A 19,942-nucleotide genomic window follows, 5' to 3' on the forward strand; every position below is an offset into this window, starting at 1 on the left:
TATATGTTTATTAATTAAATTTAAATATGAAATTCTGAAATATAATGGCTATGAATATGAATCATTATTTTAATTTATATGGTACAATGCATCTTAATTTATAGCTACTCTCTCTCTCTCTCTCTCTCTCTCTCTCTATATATATATATATATATATATATTAAGTTTCTATATGTTTATTAATTATATGTTTTGAAGCCCATGAAGCTTTGGATTGACTGTGAATGGGTGTATTGTCAAGGCACTTCTTGCAATAGGTAATCAGTTCATATCCCTTGTGGATGTTAGCCTACAAAAAGAATTTAAAAAAAAAATTATATGTTCTGAAAGATCATGGTTACGAATATGAATCATTATTATTTACATTTATTTTAATGTGATATGCATATTATGATTTTTTTCTTCGAAAAATTGTTTGTAGTTTTATTAATAATAGCAAAATTACAATATAAACAATGGTATTAAATCAATTTATTATTTTTAAACAAAATTACAATATAAACAATGGAATTAAATCAATTTATTATTTTTATTTCTTTTTTAATTGAACCAAGATTATGTTTTACTATAATCATTTTGATCTAACACACCACTACAACATCTCCCCTATACTGGGCTGTAGAGCACTTCTCAGCACAATTAATGTAAGTAATTGATGTTCGTTACAAATCAATGGATTGCCTGACATTTTCAGACCACAGAGAAATAGTTAAATCCATAGTTTTATGGGCCAGGTTACTGATATATATCCAGGCAATACAACGACAGAAACCACTGCTACGCCTAAGTTAACCTACCAGGTTCAATAATGAAATAAAATTTGGTTCTAAGTCAGGCATACCATAGTGGTCCATTAACAGAGATTGTATTTTAACCATCTATACAAGTGTCACATAGAGAGATTTGTGGAGTGGTTATATCTTTTAATGGTCCTGTAATCATTATCTTGATTCTCAAAATTTTCTCATATATAAGAAGCTAGAGATTGATAAAAGCAGCCATTCCTTGCCTCTGGAGACATGCATAATATTTTGATCTGATACAAAATAAAGAAGCATTTACAACATATAAAACAAGAACTTCCTGCCTGTCATTAAGGGTACAACTTGAGAAACAAAGACATTTCATGTTTTAGCTTACCTCCAGAGTATCCCTTGGCTCCTTAGTTTTGGCATCAACAAGCTCTATAGTCACAGGTCTCCCATCCTTGGCAGGAGTTATCTACAATATAGTGTTCCAAATAACTTAGTAGTGCCAAATCCACGCTAGGTGAAGTTGCTATTGGGTTATATTTGTTTGCTTTGGTTAAATTAGCAAAATTTTAAACAAGATGTATCAGTTAAACATACCTTTTTTGCAAGAACACCAATGTGATAATCAATTTTTCGTGGGTTGATCAAGACCCTTTGGGCTAGCTTTCCAATCTCAGGATCAAAACCAGGCATAAGTTGATCTAGAGCTTCAACAAATGTGACCTGTCATAACATGTAAATTTGTAATAACAATATTGCTATTATAACAAAGCTATAACAAGGAACAATATATGATTATAAGAGGTTTAAGCTAAATCTGTGAGCACAGCAAGCTGCTTGTATTAAAAAAAAGAAAACAAACAGTTAGCTTCTCTAAAATGATTTAGATATTGCAACTGGAAAACTTCCATGCTGTATCTATAAGAAAAGCAAGTTTCTTTTATCAATTGAACGAGTATGACCTTGTTGGGTTCATGATTGTTGTTAGACCAAAACCCACAGGCATTAGTCTCTGCTACAATCCCCAGAGTTAGGATCCACAAGAGGCGGTTAGTCCATGTCACGAAACACACTAGGAGCGTTGAACCCAATGTCCAACAATCTGCCCACCCCGCCCCCCCAAGCAAGCCGGGTGAGTTTCGAACTTGAGACCTGTCGCTCTAATACCACTTGTTGGAATCACGATTGCCGTTAGACCAAAACCCACAGGCATTAGTCTCCGCTACAATCGCCAGAGTTAGGATCCACGAGAAGCGGTTAGTCCATGTCGTGAAACACACAGGAAGAGTTGAACCCAATGTCCAACAGACCTTTGAAATTTGTTGTAATAAATTAAAAAAATTCCATGTGTTCATATTATAAGAAAGGACTGGCTTAGAAATATTAGCAAATACATGTCAAGATGAGCTAAGATCAAACCAGATGAACTTCAATCTATGATACTACTTCTTCTTCAACCTTTGTCCACATGCAACCATTCCTTGCGTCCTACTTGGAATGTATGCAAACCCGTGCTTATTGTGCAGGGATTTGCACATAGTTTGAGTCTTGCGAATGGCAGCTCTGAACCTTGCTTATATTTGTGCCATCTAGATTCTACTCAAAAAAGCATGTAGCTTTCTCTCATTCTTTTTGTTGAAGAGAAACGGAAGGGGCATGGAGTATGTGGGACCCTGTGCTTCTCATGCAGACCTTTTTAACCTAGCATGGGTATTGAGAAGAACATTCTAGACCCTTGCAAGTAGTTTTACCAACTGCTCAACAAAAGATGTAGCTTTGTCTCGTTCTTTTGATTGATGAGAATTGGAAGAAACAGGAAATGCACAGGAAGCTCATATGCAGCAAGAGGTTGAATGCCATAACAAAACTCAAAAGGAGAAAGTCCCATGGAAGCAGATGAAGCCCAACTATACTTGTGCTAAGTTATGTGAAGATATTGGTCCCACAATTTATTCAACTGATAATAGATATGAAGTGCATGTGCAAGTGTTATGTCGACAAATTTTGACTGCCCATCACTCTCAGGATGAAATAAGGTAGAAATCTGCAACCAACAACCAAGCATCTTCCACAAGGCTCACTGAAAATTGTGCAGGATTGAGAGTCTAAGTTGAGACAATAGTGAATGGTAGCCCGAAGTGTATCCAAATATGTTTGAAAACCAAATCTGCAGTTTTTGGAGCTACAATATTCTTACTGCAAGAAAATGAGAACAGCCATCTTTGGAAATCGATACACTATGACAAGAAACTATATTCATGTTTTCACAAATCACTAATAAAAACCATTAGAATGCATTATAGAACAGACATTGGTACTTTGAGTCTCTCATCACAACTAACATAAGAATTTATGAGATAATTATTTTTTCATTTCTCAGATTGCACGGCCTTTCTGAGTTCATTAGAAGCACTATAGGGATTAGACAAGGGGGCCCTATCATACCAATCTTGTTTGGAACCTACATTGATAAGCTTCAAGCACAACTCAGGAAACACATGCATAGGGATGATGGTTGACTTTTACGTCATGTTTGATTGCTCCACATGCATAGGGATGATGGTTGACTTTTACATCATGTTTGATTGTTCTTCTCTTGTTCTTTGATGATCCACTCCTCTTGATCTCCTCTCCCAAGGCCTTTCAGAGATAATTTGATGCCCTCATGAATTATTTTGATCTCAGGCAGATGGTGGTGAACCTTAGCAAGACAAAGAACATGATTCTAAATGCATCTAAGATCGCTCTATCAGACTTCCACTTCTTCTCCAAAGGGATTGAGGTAGAGATCACTATATCCTATAGTTATCTGGGGGTCCAATTCAACAATCACACATCTAGTTTGAGATCTGTTGAGAATAGAGATCTCTTGTTTTTTGATGGTGTAGACCTCTGGGTCTCCTCTCCCAAGGCCTTACAGAGATAGTGTGATCCACTCACCAATTTCATTAACCTCAGGCAAATGGTGGTGAACCTTAGCAAGACTAAGATCATGATTTCCAATGCATCTAAGAACACTCTATCAGACTTCCACTTCTTCAAAGGGAGTGAGGTAAAGATCACTATAGCCTATACTTATTTGGGGCCCAATTCATCAATCCCATATCTAGTTTGAGATCTATTGCCCAACCCCATCTTGCCAAGCAATATGAGTCCCTTTCCACGTTTGAGTGCCAGTGCTTTCATAAACCTTTTCAATACATTTCAGTTTAGAAGCATCTCTTTGACATGATTATCAAGTTGATTGTTTTCCATGAGTTTAAGATTTGGGGTCCTCACATGCACTTAGTATATCTGGCCCATATAGATAGGGATGAATCCCTCATGTTGCAGCATATGATCCACTGCAAGTAAATAATCCTGCAAGCCATCATGCAGACCAAGTTTGGCACACATCCCCTGTGCCTTAAGAACATCTTCAGACTTGCAGTCTTTCTTCACAGGATTCACACCATCACAGATTCTGCTGCCAGGCATGAAACATACCCTTAAGAGTTGGGCATAGCAGGTAACGCATCAAGAGATTATGTACAGCCTCACATTCAAGGGCTAGAAGACCCATTCACACTACGACATGGAGTAACTATTCTTACTGGGTACTATCTTGACAATCCCCAACCACCCTAACTCATGTCACTAGATTCTTCCCATCAAGCTCAAGTATTATGAAGTTCTGCTAGTTGCTTCTAAGTTCCTCCTAAGATCACCTAGCTAGGCCCTCTCAAATGTTAGTATTCTTAAAACTAAGCTATCTAATCTGTGAATTTTTACCAAGTAAAGAGATGAAAACTGAACTTTAACTTTAACACACAAATATGTTGAGTTTACTAACTTGCATGCAGTGGAAATAAGGAACAAATGAAGACAAACACACCAGAAAACAATATGCAGCAAATTTACCCAGGATACCCCAACTGGGGAAAACCTGCAATCTTGGTGTTTTTATTATTCTGCTCAGCAAATCTTCAGAAAAAGGATTACAAATGTGAGGGAAAACTTCCCGTCACCCAGCTAATCCTCTTCGCTAATGGTCTGTGCTCTTCTCACCAAATCGGCCTCTCCTCTGTGCCTTGTACGAACTCATATGGCCTGAATGGTCCCTTCTGCGCACTGAATTCAGCCTCTGTAAGAATTATGCACTGGATGGAAGTGTTCTGAGGCTGAATAGGCCTCTCTTTCTCCCTCTATTTTGTTGATCTGAAGCCCTAGTCACTGAACAGAACTCTCCTCTTGTTTGCTGAGCTGAACACCAAGTTCTCTAGTGCATAATAACCAAGTTTTGTGCCCTTTTTCCCTCTTAGAAGTTGACTTGGGCCCACCAGTCCCACGAAGGGCTGAGATTAAGTCTCCCCAGATGGCTGAGATTGCTCCAATTCTTGATCTATGCCATCATGATCACTGATAGAGCCTTTACCCTTTGTCATCTCTAATAGGAAATTCTGTAGAGGGTTCATCCTAACCTCCAGTTACATCTTAGAGTATAAATGGCCTCGACAAGGTTATCAGCTTTCAATGCATCACAATCCTTTTGAAATAGGTTTTTCAATCCTCCAGGGTTTTAGGCAAGTGTAAAGGCTTTTGCTCAGTTGTTGTAGGCACTCCATCATGGGATTTGACCAACATGGGTGTGGCTGAAATGGCCTCGGCTGGACTCGTGCTTCATTTCTTTCAAAGCAGAATTCGAGCAGCTTCTTCAATCTCGCGAATTACCTCCTTGGGAATTAAACTCGTAGGGAAATGAAAATGCATTTGAGCAGCATTTTGGAACAAGGATCTTTCTGAAAGGACACATCTGGCGAATTCTGATGCCAGGTTGCAGTAGCTTCTGTATCGTAGACACACAAAATAAATTCTTGAACTAAATTTCATTTCTTCTGAAGAAAATTCCACATAGATGAAATGTTTGTGCAAGTTCTCCAGCTATTTCTTCCAGTCTTCAATTTTATCTCAGCATCTGGAGCACAAATTGATAGTTTTTCAATAATCTAGCGGTTTACAACACAATCAAGTTGAAGTTCCACAGCAGTAATATGGACTTCTTCTTCATTGTCACATGACATATGCCAGCACCAAGTTAGTTCTTGTAGTCTTGGACCTCGCTACCTCACAAAGTTCATATAAATAATTTGCCACCATATAATTTATGAATTGCATTCTTTATGGGCTTACACACAAAGCATGAATGCTCATACACAAGAGTAGCATTTTTTAACCTTTTTGGAGTTACTTCTCTGCTTTAAGGGTCTTGGGAATGGTAGGATTCCTTCTAACCTTGATTTCCCTATTTGCCTTCTCTGTCACTAGAAGAATGTAATATTTTCTATCTTACAGGGAGCCTAATCCATTTTCTCCTCAACATTGAATGCCACCTTGTACCTCTATATCCTGAAAATCTATAGCAAATGTTTTAAAAGATCGTAATTGGTATCTTGATTCAATCTTCTTCTCAATTGGCCCAATTAGAATCCTCTTCAACTGCCTTTGAATTTCCTTAAAGGGAATGACCTCCTCACATCCTTGAAAACTTTACCAATGGTCGTATGTCAAGTCTGATTACACACTCAAGTTCCCCAACACATTCTGAGTCCAATGGTGGTGTTTCAGATTCAATAGTGGTGTTTGTTGAAAAATCCTTAGGGCAGCAATTAGGGTTGATTTCTCTTTTACTTGATAATTGTTTATGAATATGTGTTGGCTTCTTTATTACTTTTATTATGTTCTGATCATCAAAGAATTACCAAAACTATAAACTATGAAGATCACAAAAAAATTGTTGAAATATGTAACTAGGTTCGGTCTTCATAATGACGTGTAATCATGATTTTATGTAATTAATGTAAAGAAGAAAAAATAAAATAAAATTATTTTATCCTTGAGACATGGGTTTCATGCTCAAGGAATTTTATTTTTATAGATCAAGCTCCCATTGTGAGCTATTAGGATTGGTCATTAAGTCATAAAGTCAATTGAGTCATTGTCATGTATTGAAGACCCATTTGGGCATCTTACATATTGTAAAAGAGAATTTATTTGAGTCATTATAAGAGTCAAAAACCCTCCAAGACCTTGTCACAAGTACTCAAACAAGTCGGCCTTCCAAAGAAGATATAGATCATTCTAGAAGGAGATGTTGGCCTAGACATGAGGACAAGTCAACTTATTTACATGGGCAGATCACTATATAAAGGAGGACATGGCCTCACTTGGTAAATTATCCATGAAGCATCTGAAATAGAAGAAGTGTGAGTAAAGGGTAGAAAGAAGCCTTTCATCCAGCAAAGGGAAAGATAAGAAGATCAAAGTATTTTTAGCATTGTTTTTGGGTCATCTTCCTCACACATGTGACTGCAGTTAGGGTTTCTGCAGTGAGGTCTCATCGTTCCTTGAAGAAGCCAAGAAAAGGGTCACTAATCAAGCATTCTTGCTAGCTGAGATTACAAGGAGAAGTGTCCAAGTCAATGTAGCACGACCCTTATAAGATCCGCAAGTCTTGACGGGTTCTATAGCAAGACAAGTCACTCGCATAAAACTCGTGGCTTCCACCCATACCCACCAAAACCCGCATAAAACTCAGCTACCCACGTTGAACCCATGAAGAATTGCATATGACCCGCATAAGACCCGTGGAGACCCTCAAAATTCATTTTTTTTTTATTTTTCTTTTTTCTATTTTTTAATTTTTCACATTTTAAGTTTTTTTCTGTATTTTTCCGAGTCTTATACGTGTCGTTCCTGAGTCTTATACAGGTCGCCGAGTCAATGCCCAGATGAATCTTATACAAGTACGAGCCGTGTAACATTGGTCCAAGTCAAGCGAAGGGAAGGAACCTAACCAAACTCCTCCAATCAACTCACATGTGTGAAATTGCAGTGATTGCAGGCTTGGTTGAAATTGTAGGTTTGTGTAAAGAGGCTGAATTTCAGAGAAGCCGAGATCAAAAGTGTAAGAAGCCAGTTTGTTAAGCATTGACTTAGAAAAGAAGAAGAAGTTGTTCAAAGGGTCTTGCGACTTAGTCTTGGAGAGGTTAGTAGGTCAAGGGTCTTGGTCTTGGAATTCATCAATTGAAGGTTCTATAAGAAGAAGAATTTGGTGGATTTTCCTCTCAAGATTGGAGAGGTTTTAGCCCTGGTTGATCGCCTATATCTTGTGTCCCTTGTCTCATTGTTGTTTATATTTTGATAGTTGTTTGATGAAAAGAACACAGTAGTAATCAAGCTAAAGAAGAACCTAATCAAGAGAGGTAAAATTTATAAAGTATTCACAAACAGTTATCATTGCTAGAGAAATCACCTCATCTCTCTACCCGAGATTTCTCAACATGGTTTTAGAGCTAAGGTAACAAGTCAAGGAAGGGCAGCTCAATAAGGGAAACTCAAGCACTCAAGGACCAAGGTTCTAGAAGGATATCAAGGGAATCAAAGAATCAAGAAGATCCTCTCATCTCCAAGGCATTTTTAAGACAAAGGCTACATCATCATCTTGAAGGAAGTGTCAAAACCCTAAATCGATCAACGAAGAAGTCCAGAGTTAAAGAATTCTTGGGATCCTCACTCGAATCATCATAACTAGGAAGGAGACCTCAAAAGACCCTAACTCTACTTAAATTGAAGAAATTGTCAAATCAAAGCATCTTGAAGGATACTCATCCAAGGAAAGCAAGAAGAAAGGAGTTGTTGGCATCATCAAAGGATTCAAGGTGATCTCCCTCTCTTTGGAGTCAAGGATCACTTTTGAAGAAAACCATCTTCATCAAGAAGAAGTTTTCTATTATCTATATCATCATCAAATTCAAGAAGGCAGCAAGTTGAAGGAGCATCTTCACAAGTAAGTATATTTATGTCTACATCTGAATCTGTGGAAATGTATTTTTGCAAGAAGAGCAACAAATTGGTTGGGGCCTCAAACTTTCTTGCATGAAAGCAAAGGGCAGATCTGAACCTCATAGAAAATGAGGTCATGGAACATGTTAAGGGCTCAATCCCCAAACCTCCAAAGGAAGATGCTCAAGAACTTGCAAGATATATCAAAGGGTAAGTAAGGGCTCAAAGGATTCTCATAGAATCCATCAAGGATCCCCTCATTCCCTATGTATCTAAACTAGAAACATCAAAAGAAATATATGACAAACTTGTAGAACTGTTTCATAAGCACTACAGGAAAAGTAATCCGTTAAGACAAGAACTCTACAAGATGAAGATATCAAAAGAAGAAGGAGCCTCATACTTTATGAGGGCAACTGAAATAAGGGACCAATTACAAGATTTGGGAGAAATAATGTCTGACAAGGAGATGACTACCATAGTACTAAACACACTACTAGAGGAATGGGGTAACTTTACATCAAACATTTATGGGAAGAAGTAAGCTACTCCATTCAAAGATCTATGGTCACTATGCAAAATTGAAAAAAACAAGTTGAAGGCAAAATCTGATGTAGGGTCAAATGAGCAAACTCAAGCATATGCTGCTACGGAAAAAGGAAAAGGGAAGTTTGGGAAATTTGGTCCTCATAAAAGAAAGAAGAATATAGCAAAGGTTCAACGCTATGGATGTCAAGAATATGGGCACTGCAAGAGACAATATCCTAAACTCAAGAAGGACAACAAAAAAAGAGGAAGCGAAGAAGCCCATGTCATTGAAGAAGTGGAGGAAGCTGAAAAGAAGAAATCCAAGAAGGAGGAAGTAAAAGATCTCTACTATGATTGAAATTGTCTTCCTCACCTAGTTCCTTTCAAGTTTCTATTTTCAAGTTTTCTCTTGTACAGCTATCACGATAGGAATCTCTAAGAAGCATTATAGGATCCATCATGGCATCATAGAAGCATACGATTGAAAGCAAGAGCTCATGACATCATCATAGAGAAGCATGAAAAATAGTTGAGATAGAAGTCTTTGGCAGTAACCTAGAGAAGGATGTAGCTCTTGCTAACCTCATCAGAAGCATAAGTAGTACTTATGAGAAGAAGAAAGTCATCTAGTATAAAGCCCATAATACATCATTCAAGAAGATCATTTACTAGATAAGGATGATCAAGATCCTTCGTTGGAATCTTCATTAGAAGGTTCACCTATTGAAAGAAGCGTCTCTCCGAGAATTCCACCTTGTATGGGATTCATAAAATAAAGGTATGATGTCATAAGAAGCGAAGCAAGTCAAGGTGATTGAAGATCTTTCAATCAAGGAAGTTGTTGAATGAAGTCTAGATGACCTAAAGGAAGAGATGAGGTATGTATGCATATATTTAATTAAGTCATGTCATATGGTTGCAGATATCATGAATGAATGCTCTACCTCTAGAGCATGATCAAAAGAAAGGATATCCTCATTTGGAAGGATGCATGAAGGCATGGTTCACACATTGACTAGATGAAATCAACATAATATGTCCTCACATGAAATATGAGGAGGTTGACAAAGTTGAAGGAACTATGATTAGAAGTTCCTGGGAAAAAATGTGTTAATAAAAAAAGGAAGAAATCATGAAAAATGCTACTATGGAGAAGGCAATCAACATCCAAGGACTAAAATACTTGACTATGATAGCTCCATGGGAAAGATATGCAGATCCTGATAAAGTCTGAAATAGAAAGAGACCCTTGACATTATATATCTTTTTGGAGATGTGTCAATATATATGCAAGATGTTGATGCAAACAAGGAGATGTCATGATGAAAGACCATCACAAAGATAATTTTGATTTTATGTGCACTTTCATTTTTGAACAATATCTGGATGAGCTAGTGCAGGGCTACAAAGGGAAGAGTTGTAGATGTCATCTACAACTAATATTCATGTGGTAGGATAAAAGATCCTAAATGAAAACATGACATGAAGAAGGTAGCAAGGTTTGAAGGAAGGCCAAATATCAACTAATGGAACACTATCCGATGAAAGAAGGATGCCATGACTGACATGATTCATGATGGATGGTCTATGCCTTATGAAGAAGTCCCAAAAGATGTAGGCTCCATATCAAAAAAGAAATTCATGACATAGAAGGAGGAAGTCCTACAAGTTGTTAGTTGTCCCATGATCTCCACCGAGAGAGCCGCTGGAAGCAAGTACCTGGTCAAAAGGGAGCTTGGATAAGTCCCTGGTTAACATGAAGCATGGGTACATTTCTTACATAGGAATGGGTACATTCCTTCATTGGAATGGGTATCCACCCTAGTTGAGAGGGAGAGATAGACACGCCATTCTTATCTTCACTTGGGAAGAAAATAATGGAGGATTGGGTAAGCATCTGGCATCTGATAATCTTTAAGGATGTGGTAGGCATCCAAGATAAGAGTAGTCATAGAGGACGGATATTCTTTGAGGACTTAGAATCCAAGATAAGCATAGTCCTGGTAGAAACATACTCTAAGAAAACCTGGGTGGGGTATGTTCTGAGAGAGACAATGATGAGGGTGTCTATAAATCATTGGTCTCGCCAGCATTGTTCTCTAATCTTGTGGAGAGATAGGGCTGTTAGTCAAGGCCTTGCTATGTGACAATGCTAGATGATATGATGCTAAACAGATGGGTTACCAATCCGACTCTTCTTATGAGAATTCTTTCAATTGAGAATGTCTAAGTACCTTGTATGGATTATGAATACCTGCTTAGTTAAGAGGAAGTGTTGAAATATGTAACTAGGTTTGGTCTTCATAGTGACATGTAATCATGATTTTATGTAATAATTGTAAAGTAGAAAAAAAATGTATTGTATGCTTGAGACATGGGTTTCATGCTCAAGGAATTTTATATTTATAGATCAAGCTCCCATTGTGAACTATTAGGATTGGCCATTAAGTCAATGTCATGTATCGAAGACCCATTTGGGCATGTTACAAACTGCAAAAGAGAATTAATTTGAGTCATTATAAGAGTCAAAAACCCTCCAAGACCTTGTCACAAGTACTCAAACAAGTCGGCCTTCCAAAGAAGATATAGATCGTTCTAGAAGGAGATGTCCGCCTAGGCATGAAGACGAGTCAGCTTATTTACATTGTCATATCACTATATAAAGGAGGACTCGGCCTCACTTGGTAAATTATCCATCAAGCATCTGAAATAGAAGAAGAAGTGTGAGTAAGTGAGTAAAGGGTAGAAAGAAGCCTATCATCCAGCGAAAGGAAAGAGAAGAAGATCGAAGTATTTTTGGCATTGTTTTTGGGACATCTTCCTCACACGTGACTGTAGTTAGGGTTTCTGTAGTGAGGTCACATCAGTCCTTGAAGAAGCCAAGAAAAGGGTCACTAAATAAGCATTCTTGCTAGCCGAGATCACAAGGAGAAGTGTCCAAGTCAAGCGAAGGGAAGGAACCTCACCAAACTCCTCCAATTAGCTCACACGTGTGAAATTGCAGCGATTTCAGGCAGGCCAAAAATTGCAGGTCTGTGTAAAGAGGTCAAAATTTCAGAGAAGCAAAGATCAGAAGTGTAAGAAGCTAGTTTTTCAAGCGTTGACTTAGAAAAGAAGAAGAAGTTGTTCAAAGGGTCTTGTGACTTGGTCTTGCAAATGTTAGTAGGTCAAGGGTCTTGGTCTTGGAATTCAACACTTGAAGGTCCTATAATAAGAAGAATTTGGTGAGTTTTCCTCTCAAGATTGGAGAGGTTTTGGCCCTGGCTGATTGCCTATATCTTGTGTCCCTTGTCTCATTGTTGTTTAAATTTTGATAATTGTTTGATGAAAAGAACACAATATTAATCAAGCTAAAGAAGAACCTAATCAAGAGAAGTAAAAAGTATTCACTAGTTATCATTGCTAGAGAAATCACCTCATCTCTCTGCCCTAGATTTCTCAACAAAAATAATGGACACAAGATGTAGGCTCCAAGCCAGGGCAAAACCCCTCCTAGGGGACAACCCATGAAATTCTTCTCTTCTTATATAATTAGATCAAATGTGAAATCCAAGACCCAAACACCAAGATAAAGGCTTCCCCCAAGACTCAAGTCAGCCCTCCTTTCAAGCTTCTTCAACAAGTCAAAGTCTCCTCAAGGTCGAACTGTCTTCTATTTATACACATCGAGGAGGCCAAATTACCCCTTCCAAGGTTGACTTGTTCAATCAGGGCCAACGTGGTCTTCTGGGTACAAAATTTACATTTTTGACTCAAATAAAATTATTTTTCTTGTTTCTTTTCAAAGTACAATACTTTGACTCATGACAAATATTTTCTTCATTCAATAAACCCTAGAAGCATGAAGAACACACATGACCTAGAAACCAATTTGACTTGAGCATGAAACCCATACTTGGAAAATAATATTTCTTTTTCTTCTTTTGATCTTTACATGAAATATAAATAATATAAGTACAATGACAATTATGATGACAGAATTATTAGTTTTTGTAGCATCAGATGTGTTCTAGCCACGAAAGTTGGTGGAGAGGATAGAATACATGAGATCTCCAAAACCCAGAAATCATTTATGTAAATTCCACCTAGATATGACTTTATTAGATTATTAATTTAAATATCTCCTAAGTCATAATTAATTAAGTCAAGGTGCGAATCATCTAGAAACTCACATGGATCGACTTCAACTTGATCCTAGCCCTTGATTAAGATTTAATCTTGGTCGTTGGAGACCCAACATAGGATTATAAGAAGTCAATGGGCACTTGGAGAAGACACACCAGCAGTTCGATTTCCTTGGCAGATTGATTTCCAGAGAGCAACAGCACTTGTCGGCGAGCCAGAGATCGAAGCGAAGACAGTGAGGCAAGAGGAAGATTTCCAAATTCAGGGAGTTCATTTGCAGAGAGGCAAAAGTACCACAGTGAGGTTGAAACAGGGGCTACGCGTATGCCTCTAGAGGGCAGTTCGATTTTGCTGGAGAGAAGTCGAGTTTCAGTTCCAGATGTCGGGAAAGGATTCCAAAAGGCAGGAGAGATAGTTTCTCAGCTAGTGGCTACAGGAGCAGTTGATTCAGGCTAAGCGTGGCAGAAACTGCGCTAGGGTGACGTAGGCCAGTACAAAGGGAATTTGGACGGCTCACTTGGAGCTACAATCAAAGCTCGGATTTGCCTGTGGGTGAGGAAAATTCATCACTAGAATTTTGTCAGTATTTTTCGCTATTGGATTACCAGATTCGACATCTATATTATTGTACTAAGATTTTCTCACTGCTGCATAAGAATAAAACCCTCAACTGTTGCACCAGTTTTCCCGCATTGGGTTTTTCGGGAACAATTGTCCAAAAATAACGGTGTCATTTTTGTGTGCGTGTGCTAGTATTTTCTCAGTTTCCAATGCTACTACTTTCGTAGTTTTATTTGTGAAGGTTGCAGTGTGATTTAATTGATATTTGTCGTAGCAGTTAAATTATTAAAATAATTAACAATTAGAAAAATAAATTCCAGTCGCTTCAATAGGATTTCAGTTTTGGAATTTTCACATGGTATCAGAGCATGAGTGATCAACCAAGAAGCTCAGAAGTGAAGGAAAGAATTTCCCTGCTCAGAGGGAGCAACAGGCCGAAATTCTTATAAGCAGCGCAGTGCTCAGACAAGCAGGTCAAATTGTTGGGGCAAAAATTTGATTTTCAGTTGCAGGGTTGCAGAAAAGTCAAGTTGCCCACGTTAGTGATTCCAGTAGTCAGAGGGAGCAACAACAACTCAGATTTTCGCTAAGCAGATTCCTTTGTTGGGCACAGAGGGTTTTGCAGCAGCAGAACCAGCGTCGGGTGAAAGAGAAAAGCACACACAGCAGAGGAAAAATTCCTCTCGGGGAACTTCGAGTCTCAGAAGTTCGATTTTTTTTCCAGACAGATTGGCAGTAGTAGCTAGTAGATCTGCGCATTCCAAAAGGAAGTGTGAGTAGCAGAGCAACAGCCAAGCAAAAAAAAAGAGGGAGTTTTCGACAGTTTTTGAGATGGCCACATCACGACTCAAAGATCAGAATAGGTTGGAGGTTTCCTCCAACAATGTCATCTGGAAGGCCAGGATGTCCTTCTTGTTGGATGAATATGGCCTGAAGCTCTACATAGACATTGTTGTGGCACTTCCCAGGATGCGAATCAGCTAAGAGAATACAGGAAGGAAATGGCAAAGGCGAAGCGATTGATCCTAGATGGAGTTCGAGACCATATAGTCTCACACATCGCTGGGAAGGATACTACCAAAGAGATGTGGGATTCTCTCTCCACGCTATATCAGGGTACTTCTGAGCAGCGAAAGATGTTCTTGGAAGGAAAGTTGAGATGCGTCAAGATGCAAAAGGGGGAAGGCATAGATCCCTTCCTCACCAAGATTCAAGAAGTCCGAGACCAGCGTGCAGTTGTTGGGGCAGTGCCTCAACCAACAAAGCTTGTGAGATTCACACTGAACAATGTCTCTAAGGAGTGGCAAGTTTTTGACCAAAGTATATTGGGCAGAGACAAGTTACCAGAATGGGGCAGGATGTGGTCAGACTTACAGTAGGAGAAGTTGAGGCGAGCTTTGTTAAAGAGCCCCATCAGTGGCAGCAGTAGCAGCAGATCGAAAGTGGTGAAGGAGGAGGAGAATGTGGCCCTTGCATCAAAGGGTCCCAGCCAGGGGCAAGGGGAACAAAGAAGCAAGAAGGACCTATCTACACTCAAGTGCTTTAGGTGTGGCAAGTTTGACCACTACAGTACTCAGTGTCCTCTCAGGAAGAAGGGCAAGTAGGAGAAGCAGGACTAGGCGACAACACATACTAAGATAGATAGGTTGTCCTCCAAGTTGGAGGAAGACTTCGCGATGATTGCAACTATACCTCCAGGAGTCAGGTGGGTTGACTTACAAAGTTTGGGTAGGGTCCTTGAGGAGTCCCTTTCATGGATCATTACCTTGCTATGGGGGTCCACAGTATTCAATAGTCGGATGGATCAGTGGCAGTTGATGCAGTCAATACCAGAGCAACAGTTGCAGACTAGTGGCAATTAGAGGCTCAGGACCGCAGTGCAGTGTTGACAGCAGAGTAGGTGGCTCAGTGCCGAATTGGCGACAACGCAGATTATTCAGTGACAGTGCAGAGGCTAGTAGCAGTTAGGACTCGGGAGACAGATGCATCATACTAAACACAATTGATTCAGTATTTTGGATGCTTCTCAGTTGTAGTAGTTGCAGTTGCAACAACAACAGATGAGGGGGAGTTGCAGTGCAGATGCAATGTTGGGAGCGGTTCGACAATGTCAGCGACAGCACAGATGCAGTATCATAGTTGCATAGTAGTTGGTGGGTAGTATGGCCAGACATTAGTAGCGTGACAAAAGGTGATACAGAGACAAGGTGTTGTGGCAGGATGTGCAATCCTAGAGAGAGAACACAATCCTCGCTAAGAGGGAGTGTTAGTTTCTGTAGCATCAGATGTGTTCTAGCCATGAAATTTGGTGGAGAGGCGAGAATATAGAGATCATCGAAACCCATAAATCGTTTATGGAAATTCCACCTAGAGATGACTTAATTAGATTATTAACTGATTTTTAAATATTTCCTAAGTCTAAACTTAGGGAATATGGTTAATTAATCAAAATTAATTAAGTCAAGGTGTGAATCATCTAGAAACACACGGATCGACTTCAAGATGATACTAGCCGTTGATTAAGATTTAATCTTGGTCGTTGGAGACCCAACAGAGGATTATAAGAAGAAGTTGATGGGCACTTGGAGAAGACACACCAGAAGTTCGATTTCCTTGGCAGATCGATTTCCAGAGAGCAACAGTAGTTGTTGGAGAGCCAGAGATCGAAGCAGAGGCAGTGAGGGGCACAGAGGGTGAGATTGGAGGAAGATTTCCAAATCCAGCGAGTGCATTTGCAGAGAGGCAGAAGTACCACAGTGAGGCTGACACTGCGCAGCCTCTAGAGGGCAGTGCGATTTTGCTATAGAGAAATCAAGTTTCAACTCCAGAGGCCGAGAAAGGATTCCAAAAGGTCAGAGAGAGTTTCTCAAGGAATGGCAGACAAGATGGCTACAGGAGCAATTGATTCAAGCTGAGTGTGGCAGACACTGCGCTAGGGTGACGCAGGCCAGCGCAGAGGCAGTTTGGATGGCTCACTTGGAGTTGCAGTCAGAGCCCGAATTTGCCTATGGGGTGAGGAAAATTCCTCACTAGAATTTTGCCAGTATTTTTCTCTGTAGGATTGCCAGATTCAACATCCAAATTATTGTACTCAGATTTTCTCATTGCTGCATAATAATAAAACCCTTAGCTGCTGCACCGGTTTTCCCACATTGGGTTTTTCTGGGGACAATTGTCCAAAAATAATGGTGTCATTTTTATGTGTGTGTGCTAGTATTTTCTTAGTTTCCAACGCTATTATTTCTGCAGTTTTATTTGTGAAGGTTGCAGTGTGATTTATTTGATATTTGTTATAGCAGATAAATTGTTAAAATAATTAACAATTAGAAAAATAAATTCCAGTTGCTACAATAGGATTTCAGTTTTGGAAATTTCACACGAACCTAGTAACATTTTTCAACAGTGTTTTCATCCAAATATGAGATTGTTGTATTTTTGGCAATTGGTGCATAGCAACAGTAATCACGTATTCAGACTCCCCACTGAATTCTAAGACTAATGGTGGTCGTTTCCTCAGAATCTAAGCATTTTCTATTTTTAGTAGTGATTGCATGGGTGCACTGACAACATATTTTGGTTCCCCATCAAATTTTGAGTCTAATGAGTACAAAATTTTGGGCATACTATGAGATTTCTATTTTTAGAAACACCTATTTTTAGGTGTGCATATATGAAGCATGACCGCCCCCTATTTATTTCAAGCATTTGATACTTTTTCCTATATTTTCGGTGGATTTCTATTTTCGACATGTCTATTTTTAGTAGCATGAGGTGGCAGCCTAAGGGGTTGACACAACAACAATCGAGAGTGCACAGGTAGTGAAAATTTCAATGAGTCATCAATGACATGGCATAGGATGAGTTACTCTATCCTATCTTTCTCTCTCCTTGTGTAGCTTCCTTTCCTAATTCCTCTTATATTTATCTCTCCTTGTGCATTTTCCTTTCCTAATTCCTCTTATATTTTTCTCCTTGTGCATTTTCCTTTCCTATTTTCCCTCCACTTTATTTCCTATTTTCTATCATATTTTCCCTCCCATTTGTCCTCTCATTCTGTTGAATTTCTAGTGAAAGCTGGGACTAGAATAGTTTTTCACAATTGATAACTACTTCTAATGATGCAAGCAATTCTTTCTTTACACCTCAATCATCAAGTAGCTATACATGAAAAACTTCAACCATTCAATTCTTCAGTTAGAGCAGTAAATAGAGATCACAGTAAACAATGAACAATAGATATGAGACACCAAGAATTATGCTCATAGCCAAGGCAAAACCCACAAGGGGAAAATCCAACCAAAATTCTTTCCTTATGAGAAAGAGATTTTGTCCATCAAAAGTACATCAAGAATATTCCAATAAATAAAAATCTGACCTCAATAGAGTCCCAGTGAAAACCAGTCAACAGGAGAGAGAAAGTCAACTTCTAGTCAATGAATGTCGTCTACACAAAGAGGCCGAGATTTGGCCCTAAGATCACTGAGGCAGAAGGCCTAAATTCAGCTCTGAGATGACCGCAGAACAATCAACAAAAATAAGCAAACCTTTTAGTCAAACCAGCAACAAAGAGATGTGGTCAACGCAGGTCAACATGCCAAATATATGAGTGAAATCTCAGTCAACGGATAGTGAACTCCTGAAATCTTCAACATTCTCAATTGATCAAAACAGAGGTAGAACAGGTGCCAAACAAGATCAACGCGGCTCCAAGAGAAAAAATCACTGCAGCTCAAATTATTCTTCCTTCTAATCTTCACACATGTGGAATATCGCTTAGAATTGCAGATCGAACTTGATGATGATGGATGGTCGAATTCCAATCAATCCCTAGTTTATATGTGTGACGTGGGCTAATTAGCCCTAAGTGGGGCCCGACTTGACGAGTTTGTGAGGCCGACTTGTAGGGTTGACAAAAATAAATTTCCTTCATGGTTTTTAATGAAAAATACCAACCATTGCTATCCAAATTTTCAACACATTCATCCCCCTAAATCGAGTGGTTGATCAATTGCAGCGAGGGGCAATTCAGCAAGGGATTTCGATCCAAGGATGAAGGATACATACTAAAGAGGCAAAAGAGTGTCGGAAGAGGCCTACACTAAGCCTAGGAGGTCTGACGCAGAGGCTAAGGAGGCCAACACAAAGGATGCACAGGGCTTAAAGGACTGCACTGATGTGATTCTATGGGACAGACTAAGAGTTGATTGGTTGACGCATTACCAGAGGAGTGCTTGGAGTAGCTTTCACTATCCAGCACAAGGAATAGTCAGAGTCACTGTGGGTTTGTTCATCCGGCTACTGATTTCTCGAAATATCTATCTCCGGATAGAGGTATTGTTGCCAAGGATATTCTCTGAAGGGTGAGCCATTTCTAGCACCCTAGTTGTATTTAGAAATCTACTTAATAATAAAACCCTCATATATGTTGCACCAGTTTTCCCACATTGGGTTTTTCCAGGGACGATTGTCCAAAAATAACGGTGTCCCTTGTGTTGTCTCAGTTTATTTCAGTTGTTGATTTGTATATCTGTGAAGGTTGCATTTATGTTTACTTCGATGTTTATGTAATTAAATAACTTGTTAATGTAAAGAACAAATAGGAGATAGTAAACCAGAAATTGCAATAGGGGTTTCTGATGTATTAGATTCAGAAATTTTCACATGGTATCAGAGCGATTGCAAATCATAGGAAGACCGAAAACACTAGCAGAAGAAATCTAAAAATTTGCAGCAGATGAAATCTGAAAATTTGCAGCAGAAGCAGTTGTCCCGAGAGACAGCGTTGTTCCAAAACTGAAGCGGCAAGAGAAGAAGTGAAGCAGTGCTTAGAGGGTGACCCAAAGGCTCACGCTAAGCCCGCGTCAGCATTTCAAGCCAAGGGAAGGGCCAACGCAAAGACAGAAGGAGGCAAATCAAGCCTACGCAGTGCCTGGTCATCTTTCTCAGCCACGAAGGATTGACGTTGTGGCCAGGAGGAGCTGATCTAGCTCTCACTGTGATTGCGCAGAGCCAGAATGGCTCAGATTCTTCAATTATCGGGGCCAAGGGAGCTGTGTAGATTGTGATTTGAGGAGCTGGTGGGACGTTGTTTCTATCAGTGCAGAACAGTGTCTAAGGAAACAGAACCAAGGTAGAGGGAAGCACTACCTCGACGC

The 19,942-nt window shown here is 39.2% G+C and overlaps 1 protein-coding gene across 1 annotated transcript in view; it reads right to left on the reverse strand.

Annotated features, from left to right (window-relative positions):
- Positions 1-19,942, reverse strand: part of LOC149178737 (dihydrolipoyl dehydrogenase 2, chloroplastic-like) — a 174,536-nt gene that overhangs the window by 107,307 nt on the left and 47,287 nt on the right. The window contains exons 5-6 of the mRNA XM_089422222.1: positions 1,350-1,475; positions 1,141-1,221 (exon numbers count right to left, since the gene is read on the reverse strand). Of these exons, the coding sequence (XP_089278348.1) occupies positions 1,141-1,221; positions 1,350-1,475 (207 nt within the window). The remainder of the gene's footprint in view (positions 1-1,140; positions 1,222-1,349; positions 1,476-19,942) is intronic.

This window comes from Pinus tabuliformis, chromosome 4_1 (genome assembly GCF_031772625.1).
Source record: "Pinus tabuliformis cultivar Carrire ecotype Pingquan chromosome 4_1, CPIR1, whole genome shotgun sequence".
Lineage (NCBI taxonomy): Eukaryota > Viridiplantae > Streptophyta > Pinopsida > Pinales > Pinaceae > Pinus > Pinus tabuliformis.